Source organism: Eptatretus burgeri, chromosome 12, assembly GCF_056783735.1.
Source record: "Eptatretus burgeri isolate ZD-2024b chromosome 12, Ebu_testis_v1, whole genome shotgun sequence".
In the NCBI taxonomy this organism is placed as follows: Eukaryota; Metazoa; Chordata; class Myxini; order Myxiniformes; family Myxinidae; genus Eptatretus; species Eptatretus burgeri.
In genome coordinates, this window is record NC_140972.1 from 59589482 (window position 1) to 59605046 (window position 15565).

The 15565-nt window shown below is 44.9% G+C and overlaps 1 protein-coding gene across 3 annotated transcripts in view; it reads right to left on the reverse strand.

Moving 5' to 3' along the window:
* LOC147015711 (G protein-coupled receptor kinase 5-like) overlaps positions 1-1318 on the reverse strand; it is a 243326-nt gene extending 242008 nt beyond the window's left edge. Inside the window, exon 1 of one of the 3 annotated variants that reach the window (XM_085848153.1) lies at positions 1040-1318. In XM_085848153.1, coding sequence (XP_085704279.1) covers positions 1040-1091 — 52 coding nt within the window. In that variant the 5' untranslated portion in view covers positions 1092-1318. Of the gene's footprint in view, positions 1-981; positions 1007-1039 lie in introns of those variants that run through there. The other 2 variants (XM_085848151.1, XM_085848152.1) reach the window with 2 other exon arrangements.
* Between the last annotated feature and the right edge of the window lie 14247 nt (positions 1319-15565).

Genomic DNA, 15565 nt, shown 5'->3' on the forward strand with positions numbered 1-15565 from the left:
CCTCACCCCGTCAGCACGCTCCCCGTCCTCACCCCGTCAGCACGCTCCCCCGTCCTCACCCCGTCAGCACGCTCCCGTCCTCACCCCGTCAGCACGCTCCCCGTCCTCACCCCGTCAGCACGCTCCCCGTCCTCACCCCGTCAGCACGCTCCCCGTCCTCACCCGTCAGCACGCTCCCCGTCCTCACCCCGTCAGCACGCTCCCCGTCCTCACCCGTCAGCACGCTCCCCCGTCCTCATCCCGTCAGCACGCTCCCCGTCCTCACCCGTCAGCACGCTCCCCGTCCTCACCCCGTCAGCACGCTCCCCGTCCTCACCCGTCAGCACACCCTCTCCCCGTCCTCACCCCGTCAGCACGCTCCCCCGTCCTCACCCCGTCAGCACGCTCCCTCGTCCTCACCCCGTCAGCACGCTCCCCGTCCTCACCCCGTCAGCACGCTCCCCGTCCTCACCCCGTCAGCACGCTCCCTGTCCTCACCCCGTCAGCACGCTCCCCCGTCCTCACCCCGTCAGCACGCTCCCTGTCCTCACCCCGTCAGCACGCTCCCCGTCCTCACCCCGTCAGCACGCTCCCCGCCCTCCCCCCGTCAGCACGCCCTCCCCGTCCTCACCCCGTCAGCACACCCTCTCCCCGTCCTCACCCCGTCAGCACGCTCCCCGTCCTCACCCCGTCAGCACGCTCCCCGTCCTCATCCCGTCAGCACGCTCCCCGTCCTCACCCCGTCAGCACGCTCCCCGTCCTCACCCCGTCAGCACGCTCCCCCGTCCTCACCCCGTCAGCACGCTCCCCGTCCTCACCCCGTCAGCACGCTCCCCGTCCTCACCCCGTCAGCACGCTCCCCGTCCTCACCCCGTCAGCACGCTCCCCGTCCTCACCCCGTCAGCACGCTCCCCGTCCTCACCCCATCCGAATCGTTGTAATCATCCTCCCATCATCCACAATCCTTTTTTATTGTTTTTGACACAGTTTTATCCCCCGCACCTTCTCTCATTCATCCCACGTCCACGTCCCTCTCACCCACGCTCCCTTTGTCCCGTACCTTCCCGAGCCTTCAACAGCACAGTGTTGGCGACAATGTTCTCCAGCTCCATGGACGAGCGGGCCCGCGCCTGGCCCGAACAGCCGCCAGCTCCAGCCGCAGCTGCAGGCGCGGGAAGACGCGGGCCGGCCAGGCGGAACAGCCCGGCCAGGAACACCGCCCTCTGTGGCTTCTTCCGACAACTACCTTTCGCAATACAACACGTCCTCTTCTTCTTCTTCTTCCTCCTCCTCCTCCTCGTCGTCCTCGTCCTCGTCGTCTCCTGTTCGCACAAACTAGTGATTGATTTGAAGAGACAGGAAAATACACCAGACAACGCGGAGATTCGTGCAAGGCGTGCTCGGTGCTCCCCTCGGTTACAGGGCAATAATGATCGGCTGTTCAAGGCTCTCGGGACTTTCGAACATTTCAATAATTAATATTCAACCAGGAAAGTTCATCGACCTGTAAAACGTATCGATTTCGGATAAAATGTTAATGGAGTGTGTCGATGTAAATTTCCAAACAACCTCGAAAACCGCAGCCTCGACACTCACAGTGTATATAATGTTGTTGCTGATATCATTTACTCCTTCATTCACTCATTCTTTCATCATTCTCAAGCTCGACCGAAATGAATTGACTGTGTAATAAATGCTTCGGTTTTTGGTCCAGCCTTTAATTAATCGCATTTGTAATTTTGCGCTCATAATTAGCCGTCTTGATCTACAGTATGCGCCTGCACGACATTTCTCCAGTCGGACAACGAAACATTGAGATTAAAAAGCCATCGACATCCCCTCTCTCTTATAATATGAACTTACATTCGGGTGGTTTAAATGTGTTTAATAAAGCTTTAATTTCTCAGCGATTTGAAATACTGTATATCATGTTTATAAATACAGTACTGTATTTATAAAATCATACAAACCGTCATTGAACTGTTTCATAAGACTGGAGCGATTATGGCTATTGAGGTTGCACGCACCATTGTGTCGCCACTGCACGCCGCCATGTTGCTCGGCCCAGTGCATGATTCACCGTGTCCCGCGTTGCGTTACGTTTAAGTGAGAAAGTGTTCACATCGACTTTCAACTCAAAAATTAACATTCAATATTCAATATCTCCCGAGAATTTATCACGTGAGTCGAAATATATCTGCTTTGAGTGGGACTACCAAGATGGCGCTCGGTGGCGACAAATTCGCAACGCTCATAATCTTCCCAGTCTTACAGTCCAAAGCAAACCGAAAGATGAGAAACCTCCATCGTAACTCTCGTGGATATATGCAATCTCGCGATACTTGGCTTTTGCCGTTGCAATGTTATCACGTTTACGGTATTCATTTCACAAAATGCACTTTTAACTTTCGGATGCGTCAATTGCAAAAGATATCTGTATCTTTAAAATTGATTCCTTCATCGAGAGACATGACGTACTCAAAGGGGCGTGTCCCATTACGAATCGGCTTAAGCACTCACGCGTCAGCGCTCCAACGACGTGCTTGATAAGGAACGGCCGGCTTGGCAAGAGATAGCAAACTGATTGGTAATGGAACACATCCCCTGCAATAAACAACATACATACAGCACTGTATATCACATTTCATACAAAAACTACATATAGTATATGATTATTTAAATATACAGTATAATACAATTTGTACAGATGTCAAACTTAGGCTATGATTAAACAAGCTCAAATGAGCGAAGATCCTCGTCCTCTTAATGATAAAGTCATAAAAACGAATATGACGTCATTGTGATGTATCAGGTTTGCGATAATATATCTGTGCTAATGCCCGGCTTGATTCCCGCAAATAAAATTCAAACAGCTTCCCAAGTTTCGGAGATAATGGTATCGGAGATAATGGTATCGGAGATAATGGTATCGGCGATTTTCATTAGCGGCGATATTATGACGTCAACTTTTTTTCTCGGAAGAATTTCCAAAATTGGAGCTGGTTACAGCCTGCGCGTGGGCTTTCTGCATATACATGGCAAGTTTCACGAAGATCCGATGAAAACTCTGGGTTGTGAAACAAAAAAAAATGTCAAAAAATAGGAATGACGTCATAAAAATTGATATGACGTCATAGTGATTTTGACATATGTGCGGTAATTCATCTCTGCTAATGCCCTGTTCGATTCCCGCAAACAGAATTCAAAAAGCTTGCATCGTTTCGGAGATAATTTTTTAGGCAATTTCCATTAGCGGAGATATTTTGACGTCATAACTTTTTTTCTAGGAGGAATTTTCAAAATCGGAGATGGTTACTGTCTGCGCAGGGTATTTTTAAATATATATGCCAAGTTTCAGGAAGTTTCGATGAAAACTGTAGGCTGTGAAACAAAAAAGTTCACAAGAAGAAGATGAACAACAACAACGTGAGTAAGACTTAGAGATCCTCCAGGAGGATCTAAAAATTATAACATTCATGAAACATGTCAAAGAATCCTCGCAACACTCAAATTATCAACAGAATGATGAAAAAAGTTCTGCTGCTAACGACACTGACAGCAAAACAGGAGTGTGTTTGGTGACGTCATCTATCTGTGTGCACACATGACCCCACGGCCATATTTGAGGACAAGTGGAGAACAAAGGACGTCCATGCACGATCGGTGAAGTCGACAAGGACAATGGCACTCGGTGGAACGTATACCTCCACCAGGGCAATTAGTTTACGTTTTGTATCCCACTGATAGGCCAGATCTAGATTCGGACCTGAACCGAAAATTGAATCGGCTTGTTGTCATCACCTAACCGACTTATCCACAAACCTTCGTCTGAATTCGTCCACAACTTTTTGAAATATCGTGCATATATCATTCTAACCCCATTAGTCATTGGTGAAGAATCACTTTTAAAACTTATCGGATCCCGATTCGGATCTTCTGCCAAAATCGAAGCAATTCTTCCTTGTTACATACTCGACCCGTCCACCAAGTTTCATCTGAATCCGTCGACAACTTTTTGGGATATCCTGTTATATTGTTGTGGGCTGGAGTTCGGTGGCGATAAACGACCACTAGGTGGAGCAGTGGAGTCGTATCCCACCGAACACCCGGAATTCATGTCATGACTCTCGGACAACTCCGAAAGTCACGGGTCCCTTCGTGGACCGTGGACGCCAATATTTCGACCGCGTGGCGTAGGGTTAATTGTCTCGATCTCCAATAACCTAAATAACCATGGTCTAGCTACCGGGGAAACCACACCCTCGGCGGGCTCTGTCGAACTGGGTCGCTCTTGCGACCTCGGTCCAGTGTAACCGAGCGGAATTACCAGAGTCCGTCGGACCCAATGACAACTTACTGGCCCAAATGGCCTCACTAATTCTCAATACGCACCGTGCTGGGACAATGGGAGAAAGCACAGAAAACGAGCTGGTACATTTAACAGGGGTTCATTCAATAATGGGGAGGGAGACACAGAGCAGAGCTATCCGAATATGGAAATGTAATGTACAATGAACACAGGGCACTGAGACAGTTTCTACTTACAGACTGGCGCCACACACACACACACACACACACACACACACACACACACACACACACACACACACACACACACACACACACACACACACACACACACACACACACACACACACACACACACAGAAATGGTGGCCATGGCCTTTATTTGCACCTGTATGCCTCGTGCAGTCTGGTCGAGCTTGTCCGGTGGCGGGACTCGAACCCACCACCAACAACGCAGCACCAAGCACCAGGCACCGGGAACAAACGCCACGGACGCCAGCCAGCATGGGAACGGACCAGACGAGACGCCAGCAGGCAAGACGAGGCTTCCTCTCTTTCTCGTCCTTTCTTTCTTGACGACGGGGACAACCTTCCTCGACGACAGCTCGCCACCTCGTCTTATCCTTCCCCTCCCTCGCGGGTCGAGGGAAACGCTCTGAGGTACTCGCCTCTGGATTGGACGAGGGGTTGTCAGGCGACTCGTGGCCGCCGTTCATTGGACGAGCTCACGGTGGGCGGAGGGAACCTCACCCCTGTACATGACACGCTGCACGTGGGCGATGGTGGTGATGGTGCAAAAACAAAGGATGAAGATTTCAAGATATAAAAAACCCGACTATAAAAGTAACTCGTAGCGCACACACGAAATTCCCATTAGACAGAAGGACAGGACCCTGACTATAAACACATACTTATCGAAATAACTGAACTGCAGGGGCTGTTGTCTGTCTGTGTGCAAAGTCTTCCAGATTCATAACAATATGTCGTTTTTGGACCATTCTCTCATTGGTAAAATAAAATCACTTAAAAAATTCTCGGATCTAGATCTGGATTCTGATCTTCACCAAAATCGAATCATTTAGTCTGTGTCACGTATCCAAGCTCTACACCAAATTTAGTCTGAATCCGTCCACAACTTTTTGAGATATCCTGTTCACAGACAGACAGACAGACGGGGGTGAACATAACTTCCATACACCGAGCCAGTCAAGATGGCAGGTCATGGCTAACAGACCCATCTGAATTGCTGAATACAGCATGGTCCGTAAGCGAGCCGACCTCTCCAACCATTTTATATCCAGATATAATGAATTATCTTATATCAGTTAAACGCTTTTACACCATGTAAGACATGATGGCTCGGAAAATTATGGATGCCTAAAACCAGTTTACGTCTGGCTGGATCAGTGATGTGGCTTTTTTTTGTGACAATGGCTATATCATGTTGTACGAGAAAAAGTAGACCTTTGACGTATCAATGACATGGATTCATGTTGGCAGAGCAGAGAAGCATGATGTTATCTTGCCTATCTGCTTACATCATGGTTCTACCATCTCCTTCAACACTCTCAGATGTTTATTTGACCCTGAAGCTTTATCTTCTTTCATCACCTTCTCAAGAAAGACACCAACTAACGTGAAAGACACTGACTAAATAAATAATTCTGACAGACGGGGCACCATCCAAAGGTCGGCACAACCTGTGATGCAACACCCTGCTGCAAAGTACCAATCAGACAGTTTTTAGTCAGTTCGGGAATCGAACCTGCACGAGACACCTCTGTACCATCTTCACACACACACACACACACACACACACACACACACACACACACACACACACACACACACACACACACACACACACACACACACACACACACACACACACACTTCTTCTTCTTCTTCTTCTTCTTCTTACAATTTGCTGTCACTAGTGGCGAGGCAGCCCACTCCAAAAAGGGAGCAAAGTTCGCGTGCAATACAGAGGCACTCAGTGTCAAGCTGGTCTGCAAATGTGGACAGCAATACTTCCTCGACTGCAGATCCATCTCAGGCAAGATACGCACTGGACCGCTCGCTCCATGTTGTTCACAAACAGGTTCCTGGCTCTCAAAGATGCATTTGTGCAATTGCTTATCACTCTCTTCTGAAGGTTGTTACATTCCTGGCATTTAACGAGTCTTGGTTGTTCTGCTTAGGGTCAGATTAGCTGGGTGTTTCACACACACATTCAAAGGATTGTCATCTTCTATGCCACTTGGTTCTACTCATCTTCTGAGATCATCACCTCCTTGAAATCAGTTGTGACCATATGTTTTCATCTCTTCCTTGGCCCTCCCCCTGGACTTGGCTTGGGTAGCCAGCCAAAGACTGTGGTAGTCTGACATCCTTCCAGCATGACCCAGCCAGTCAAGATGACATTTTATCACCTTCACCGCTAGTTTCAGGATCACCCAACACTTCCTGATCTCCCGTGATGTGACGTGATGCAACTGCTGCTGTTTACATGATCTGCCAAGGATAGTATGTGCACATCTGTTATGGAAGACGTTCAGTTTCACTCGTTTCTTGAAAGGGGTCCAGCACACAGATCCATAAAGGAGAACTGAGAGTAAACATTCTTGGTACACCTTCTGCTTGGTTGGTATTCTCAAGTTCCTATCTTTTAATACTGCTCTTTGTAAGGCACCAAAGGCCCATGAAGCTTGTGCAATCCTTTCCAAACATCAGCACACATCGTGCCAGATGATGCTATCACTGACCCAAGACATGGAAATTCAGTGACAACCTCGATTTCTTCATTCCCTCTTGTATGGGGCTGTTATCCTCCTCTGCTACTTTCGTACCAGCTACCATCAGCTTCCTCTTTGAAATGCGAACACAGAGGCCACAATCGCCTGCTATAGCCCTGCCCACATGTGGTTTTGCTTTGTTTGCTTGTACTCTAAGATGGCGGATCGCAAATGTGGTGACGTCACACACTCTACCATCTCTGCAAATAAAAGTTGTTGGTCTAATTTTCCTGGGAAGAATGAATTTATCTGTTATTGTGATGCAGGTCAAAGGAAGATGTGCATTTCAGAAGAAAAAACAAAGTGCCGGTTCAAAACATCGACCAAAACCATTGATCCAATGCTCTTTCAACACAAATACATATTTATTTGAAATAAACTGATATTTTCCAATCTTCAACATGAATACAATAGCATACGTTTTTCCTGGAGCCATTAATTACAGCAAATGTGTGTAATGTGAGGGTTGTTAATCAAATTCAAGAACTGGCAGTTAAAACAAACGACCTTTAACTTCAAAATTGGTTCCTTACAGGTCGATATACATTTGCTGGCAAAATGTATTCTTGGCTATGCATGGTGTTGGCTTAATGGTAGGGTGGTGGGCTTGGGATCCGAGGATCCTGAGTTCAAATCCCCCTTTGCTTTTGAATTCATACCAGGTGGGGCTGACTCTGCCTGTAATCCTTCTGAGGTCGGCAAAATGAGTGCCAGCTTGGTGGTATCCTGTGTCGGAGTGGCGACCCGTCCAGGATTGTGCCCAATAGTCAAGGAGACTGCTTAGGCAACACCAACGCTCTGCACAGAGTATGGTCCCAATGGATGGATGGATGGATTCTTGGCCACCTGAGAACATGCTTTTAACATAAAATAAAAGAAAGAAGCAGCAGGTGGTTCCAAAGATAATGCATAATTTACCACCTTATTCCAAAAAAATAATAATGAAGGGTTACAATTAAAAACACCAACATGAGTCCATCAGGATGGTGTAGAGGTAGCACACTTAACTTTAAGATGTCTGGTTTGGGTTTCATTCCCAATCCAACTATAACCTGTCTGATTGGTGTTTCACAGGGAGGGCATATCACAAACAACTATAAATCTCAGATGGACGTTAATCCGGATGTCCCTTCTGCTGGCATTAGTTAGTGGGCGTTACAGATACCATGGTGTCCTTCGTGAAGAGTAGGTGGGTTACTGTCAGCACCCTGAACAAATGACAAATTTTTGCCCTGACCAACTTCAGTCGAACATATAATAAGACCTGGCCAATAGGTTTGCAAAAGATTTGGGCAAAAAAAACATTCACCAGCTAACCCCACACAAAGGTGGGAATAATTGGGGCAGTTATAGTGGAAGATCAATGCAAACAGGAAACAGCAAAAAAAATAGCCCCGTGGGGGACTGACGGTTATTTCCCCCATACGCAGCGTGAAAATTAGGGATTATGGGGATGTGGCCATGACCCCCCTTCCTGATGTGGTACGGTTATGGGGAACACAACTTAAGGTCCTCATGTTTCATGAAGAATTTGGTCTGCATCTGACCGTGAGTTTCTGAGATTTTAAAATAGATTACCTGAATTTGTGGTGTGATGTGAAACCCCCCTTTCCGGCCTCTTAAAGGGGTGGATCCAGATGGGGAGCACAACCCTATGAGACCTTACTGTGCTGATGTATCGTACCAAATTTGGTCCATATCGATCGGTCAGGTAGTGTGTGAGATGTTTTAATCAAATGTTAACGGACGGATGGATGGCCGGACACGGACCCGCTCTGAGCTTATTTTGGAGAAATAACCTAAAAAGGAGAATTTCATAGCTTCACCTCAAACGTTTATTTTCTTCTTCGTTTTTTTTTTTTTGCAGGATCTAAGGCTTATGGAAGAGCTATCACACAAATCATGCACATACTTACAAAGACATGAAACAAAGCTGGACGAGACATCAGCCACAACTGGGGACCTTGAAGTGGTGATGCAGGTTTCCAAAGCAGTCTGGGTGCCAGTGACATCATCTATATTATGAGATCACTTTCTCAGTCATCAGGTAAGGAGAAACCTACCCTCCCTCCCCCATCAGGTGAGGCTAATCTAAAGGGCTTATTCATGCTCTATCCTCTAAATGCTGAACCTCACGCAAAGAAGCTACAGTACCATTTCAAAAGTTTTTATACGACTTCACCAGAGAAAAGATGCAAAGATATTTGTTTCTCAAAAAAATTTGAGAAAAGATGCAAAAAAAAAAAACATCACACAAACATGGGAACATGATGATGGCAATTGTTTTGCATGGTAAAAAGCAACGATTGATATTTTCTTCAGATCAAAAATCTGTTGAAATCCAACTTAGAAATACAATGTACAAAATTGGAAATTGTAGTAAATTAAATGGCAAAATGCAGGTAAAGAAAACAAAGTACATCAATTCTACACCAAAATAAATGACCACAAGATAGGGATGAACAAAATCGGGTTACAGGCTACAGGCTTTTACGTTAAACTCTTAATTCATCACCGTCTGTGCTTTGACAAATCACTGTTTATTTCTTTACAATATCCCAGCTCATGGAAGGGCAAGGTGACAGAATGGAAGAGCAAAGTGACAAAGGGTATGAACAGCAACCTGAAAGGTTTGGTTAGGAATGGTTTATGGGTGCAAAAAGATTGTTTGTTGGGATTGGGGGTGACATGTGAGGCTGGTGAATCACCTGCTCGAAGCCATAGAGGGTAGAGTGGGATAGGACAGCTTTTGGAATGTCCAGACTGTGGCTGGCTTTAGATGCCAGCTTGACAAATTTGTTAGCCCAGGAGAGGACATGGCGGATGATGAGGCCTTAAGGTAAATAGGCCGAGTTATGGCCCAGGAGAGGACATGGCTTAAGCATCTCCAGAGTCGAGTGACCGAGATGGAATGAAAATGTCAATGATTAGGCCGTTTGTAAGGAGGAAAGACTTGACATCAGCAGTAATGATGGAATGGATGACTGTCAATAGTCAGAAGTAAGCCGACTGGTCTTTTGTTGAAAGGATCTATTTTTCCACCCTTCTTGTGGACGGGGATAATGTCTGCCGACTTCCAGGCAAACGAGATGGGGTCAAAGGAGAACAAGCCGAGTAGTACATACAGAGAAGCGAGAGCAGCAGAGCAGGTTATCATCCTTGTTTTCTTTGCTTCTCATTTCTGTCCTCACTCCCTCACCCCACTCACCACAAATAATACCTGTTGCATCCTATAAACCAACACAAAGATTCATTTATTTTAACTTTAGTCTTACCAACATATTTTACTACCTAATCTTACCAACTGGGGTATTTTTGAACCCCAACTCAAAAAACACTCAATTTCACTGAATCTGCCAAAGTTTCACATCATTGACTAAATATGTTGTTTTATTGATAAAGTCAACATACATAAGGAAAATAAAAATAAATATAATATCGAAAATTAACCTTCCAACTGGGGGCTTTTATGACTCCAATTCAGAAGCACTAAATTTCATTCAATCTGCTGAAGTTTCACATCAATGAGGAAACATAATTATTTTGATTGGATGAAGTTATAGTGATAAAGTAAACAAACATAAGCATAAATTTTTTTTTGGAGAACTTGCTCGAAACAAATACAATATGAAGTAATCATATATGCCAACAAATTGAACGAAAACAACTGGGATCTTTTTGGACCCAGAGAGGACTTGCTTGTAACTCTGTGCAGCAAGGTGATCTTAAAAGATCATATATATTTATTAGCGGCACATGTAGGAAAACAAACCGATAAAACATGAAATACATCATTAAACTAATGTAGAAATAACACATCAAAATGTATGTCTGGGGTCCAAAAAGACCGCTGTTGGTAGGACTGGTTTTGGGAGCACATCAGTGTAAGATATACTCAAATGTAAAATCAGTTTTTCCACTTCAATGCTTTTGACCAATGACGTCATGTTATGACAAATTTTCACTTGTAATGTTGATAAACTATTGTGTTAATGAAACATTTTTATTATTTAAAAAAAAAAGCTAAAAGACAATGTAACTTCAAAGACTGCCAAAAAATAAAATTTTAAAATTAAAAGGAATTTTTTTTCCCCAAACTAAAAATTGATTTGACAAACTCGATCATTACATAACATGAGCACGTAGAGTTCCCCAAAATATCTTGTTTTTAAGACAAATATATGGCAGATTCAGGATTAAAATTTAGAGATAATCTTGTTATCCACAGTATCGATGAATATTATTCAGCGAGTTTGCTTGCCATCAACATTTCTTCAGTGATTGAATTTATCTACACAATGCCGGAATAATTATTTTGCAACATTCATGCAATTTTTTTTCTTTCTATACAACCGAGTTATAAAAATATCTCACAACATATGAAGGTAACTACGATTGAAGATAGTCGGCTTCTCCACTGCAAGGCCAAGAGGAGGAGGATATTTTGGACCACTCTTTTGCAGAGTGTTGGTGCTGCTTAAGCAGTCTCCTTGGCTATTGGGTACAATCCCAGACGGGTTCTCACTCCAACACAGTATACCAGCAAGTTGGCACTCATTTTGCCGACCTCGGAAGGATGACAAGCCGAGTTAACCCCACCTGGTATTAATTCAACAGTTGAGCAGGATTTGAACTCAGGACCCGAGGTTCCAAAGCCCACCACCCTAACCATTAAGCCAACACCGGGCATTGAAGAATACACTAATATCGGCCAAGAACTGGAACACTTATATTTGACTTTGATCTCCCAAAAGGTTTGAGGATTGTTTTCTTGGGTAAAAATGTCTCAGGAATCTGAATGTGGCCATCCGACAACAATCGACTTGGACATTTTTTTCACAAAATAGCTTTAAAGTGTGCCACCCTCAAAAGTATTTTGTGCAGAATCACTCATGCCCCAAATGGTTAACCAGATTCACTCTACTAAAATATTATCTGAATGCATCAAAAATCTGTTTTGGGACAAAGTGTCAACTCTACCAGTAAATTGAAGTGACCTTTAAATATGTTGATACAAATATGAAAATGTCTTATGATTAAAAATTCAAGATGGCACCCATAATAGCTACTGAGACTGAAATATTTATGAGAAAACATTTATGTTAATTTTTTCTTTAAGCACCTGTTTTAATGTATATAGTCACGTGTGTGATGTTCTCCATCATACTCATGTACATCTAAAGATAATGATGATTATCCATCACCATAATATCCATTCATCGTTACCATAATGTAAACGGAATACATTGGTTTCTTCGACATCCTCTTCATTGTCTGGTTCGTCGAGGCCATCGTGTACCTTTATAAGCAACTTCCTCATCATCAACCTCATCTGTGGATCCTGGTGATGTTTCCATGTTGAGTGCCTGGGCATATGCTTTTGGTACCTGAACACCATCACCACATCACCACCAAAACTCTGGGTTGTGAAACAAAAAAAAATGTCAAAAAATAGGAATGACGTCATAAAAATTGATATGACGTCATAGTGATTTTGACATATGTGCGGTAATTCATCTCTGCTAATGCCCTGTTCGATTCCCGCAAACAGAATTCAAAAAGCTTGCATCGTTTCGGAGATAATTTTTTAGGCGATTTCCATTAGCGGAGATATTTTGACGTCATAACTTTTTTTCTAGGAGGAATTTTCAAAATCGGAGATGGTTACTGTCTGCGCAGGGTATTTTTAAATATATATGCCAAGTTTCAGGAAGTTTCGATGAAAACTGTAGGCTGTGAAACAAAAAAGTTCACAAGAAGAAGATGAACAACAACAACGTGAGTAAGACTTAGAGATCCTCCAGGAGGATCTAAAAATTATAACATTCATGAAACATGTCAAAGAATCCTCGCAACACTCAAATTATCAACAGAATGATGAAAAAAGTTCTGCTGCTAACGACACTGACAGCAAAACAGGAGTGTGTTTGGTGACGTCATCTATCTGTGTGCACACATGACCCCACGGCCATATTTGAGGACAAGTGGAGAACAAAGGACGTCCATGCACGATCGGTGAAGTCGACAAGGACAATGGCACTCGGTGGAACGTATACCTCCACCAGGGCAATTAGTTTACGTTTTGTATCCCACTGATAGGCCAGATCTAGATTCGGACCTGAACCGAAAATTGAATCGGCTTGTTGTCATCACCTAACCGACTTATCCACAAACCTTCGTCTGAATTCGTCCACAACTTTTTGAAATATCGTGCATATATCATTCTAACCCCATTAGTCATTGGTGAAGAATCACTTTTAAAACTTATCGGATCCCGATTCGGATCTTCTGCCAAAATCGAAGCAATTCTTCCTTGTTACATACTCGACCCATCCACCAAGTTTCATCTGAATCCGTCGACAACTTTTTGGGATATCCTGTTATATTGTTGTGGGCTGGAGTTCGGTGGCGATAAACGACCACTAGGTGGAGCAGTGGAGTCGTATCCCACCGAACACCCGGAATTCATGTCATGACTCTCGGACAACTCCGAAAGTCACGGGTCCCTTCGTGGACCGTGGACGCCAATATTTCGACCGCGTGGCGTAGGGTTAATTGTCTCGATCTCCAATAACCTAAATAACCATGGTCTAGCTACCGGGGAAACCACACCCTCGGCGGGCTCTGTCGAACTGGGTCGCTCTTGCGACCTCGGTCCAGTGTAACCGAGCGGAATTACCAGAGTCCGTCGGACCCAATGACAACTTACTGGCCCAAATGGCCTCACTAATTCTCAATACGCACCGTGCTGGGACAATGGGAGAAAGCACAGAAAACGAGCTGGTACATTTAACAGGGGTTCATTCAATAATGGGGAGGGAGACACAGAGCAGAGCTATCCGAATATGGAAATGTAATGTACAATGAACACAGGGCACTGAGACAGTTTCTACTTACAGACTGGCGCCACACACACACACACACACACACACACACACACACACACACACACACACACACACACACACACACACACACACACAGAAATGGTGGCCATGGCCTTTATTTGCACCTGTATGCCTCGTGCAGTCTGGTCGAGCTTGTCCGGTGGCGGGACTCGAACCCACCACCAACAACGCAGCACCAAGCACCAGGCACCGGGAACAAACGCCACGGACGCCAGCCAGCATGGGAACGGACCAGACGAGACGCCAGCAGGCAAGACGAGGCTTCCTCTCTTTCTCGTCCTTTCTTTCTTGACGACGGGGACAACCTTCCTCGACGACAGCTCGCCACCTCGTCTTATCCTTCCCCTCCCTCGCGGGTCGAGGGAAACGCTCTGAGGTACTCGCCTCTGGATTGGACGAGGGGTTGTCGGGCGACTCGTGGCCGCCGTTCATTGGACGAGCTCACGGTGGGCGGAGGGAACCTCACCCCTGTACATGACACGCTGCACGTGGGCGATGGTGGTGATGGTGCAAAAACAAAGGATGAAGATTTCAAGATATAAAAAACCCGACTATAAAAGTAACTCGTAGCGCACACACGAAATTCTCATTAGACAGAAGGACAGGACCCTGACTATAAACACATACTTATCGAAATAACTGAACTGCAGGGGCTGTTGTCTGTCTGTGTGCAAAGTCTTCCAGATTCATAACAATATGTCGTTTTTGGACCATTCTCTCATTGGTAAAATAAAATCACTTAAAAAATTCTCGGATCTAGATCTGGATTCTGATCTTCACCAAAATCGAATCATTTCGTCTGTGTCACGTATCCAAGCTCTACACCAAATTTAGTCTGAATCCGTCCACAACTTTTTGAGATATCCTGTTCACAGACAGACAGACAGACGGGGGTGAACATAACTTCCATACACCGAGCCAGTCAAGATGGCAGGTCATGGCTAACAGACCCATCTGAATTGCTGAATACAGCATGGTCCGTAAGCGAGCCGACCTCTCCAACCATTTTATATCCAGATATAATGAATTATCTTATATCAGTTAAACGCTTTTACACCATGTAAGACATGATGGCTCGGAAAATTATGGATGCCTAAAACCAGTTTACGTCTGGCTGGATCAGTGATGTGGCTTTTTTTTGTGACAATGGCTATATCATGTTGTACGAGAAAAAGTAGACCTTTGACGTATCAATGACATGGATTCATGTTGGCAGAGCAGAGAAGCATGATGTTATCTTGCCTATCTGCTTACATCATGGTTCTACCATCTCCTTCAACACTCTCAGATGTTTATTTGACCCTGAAGCTTTATCTTCTTTCATCACCTTCTCAAGAAAGACACCAACTAACGTGAAAGACACTGACTAAATAAATAATTCTGACAGACGGGGCACCATCCAAAGGTCGGCACAACCTGTGATGCAACACCCTGCTGCAAAGTACCAATCAGACAGTTTTTAGTCAGTTCGGGAATCGAACCTGCACGAGACACCTCTGTACCATCTTCACACACACACACACACACACACACACACACACACACACACACACACACACACACACACACACACAC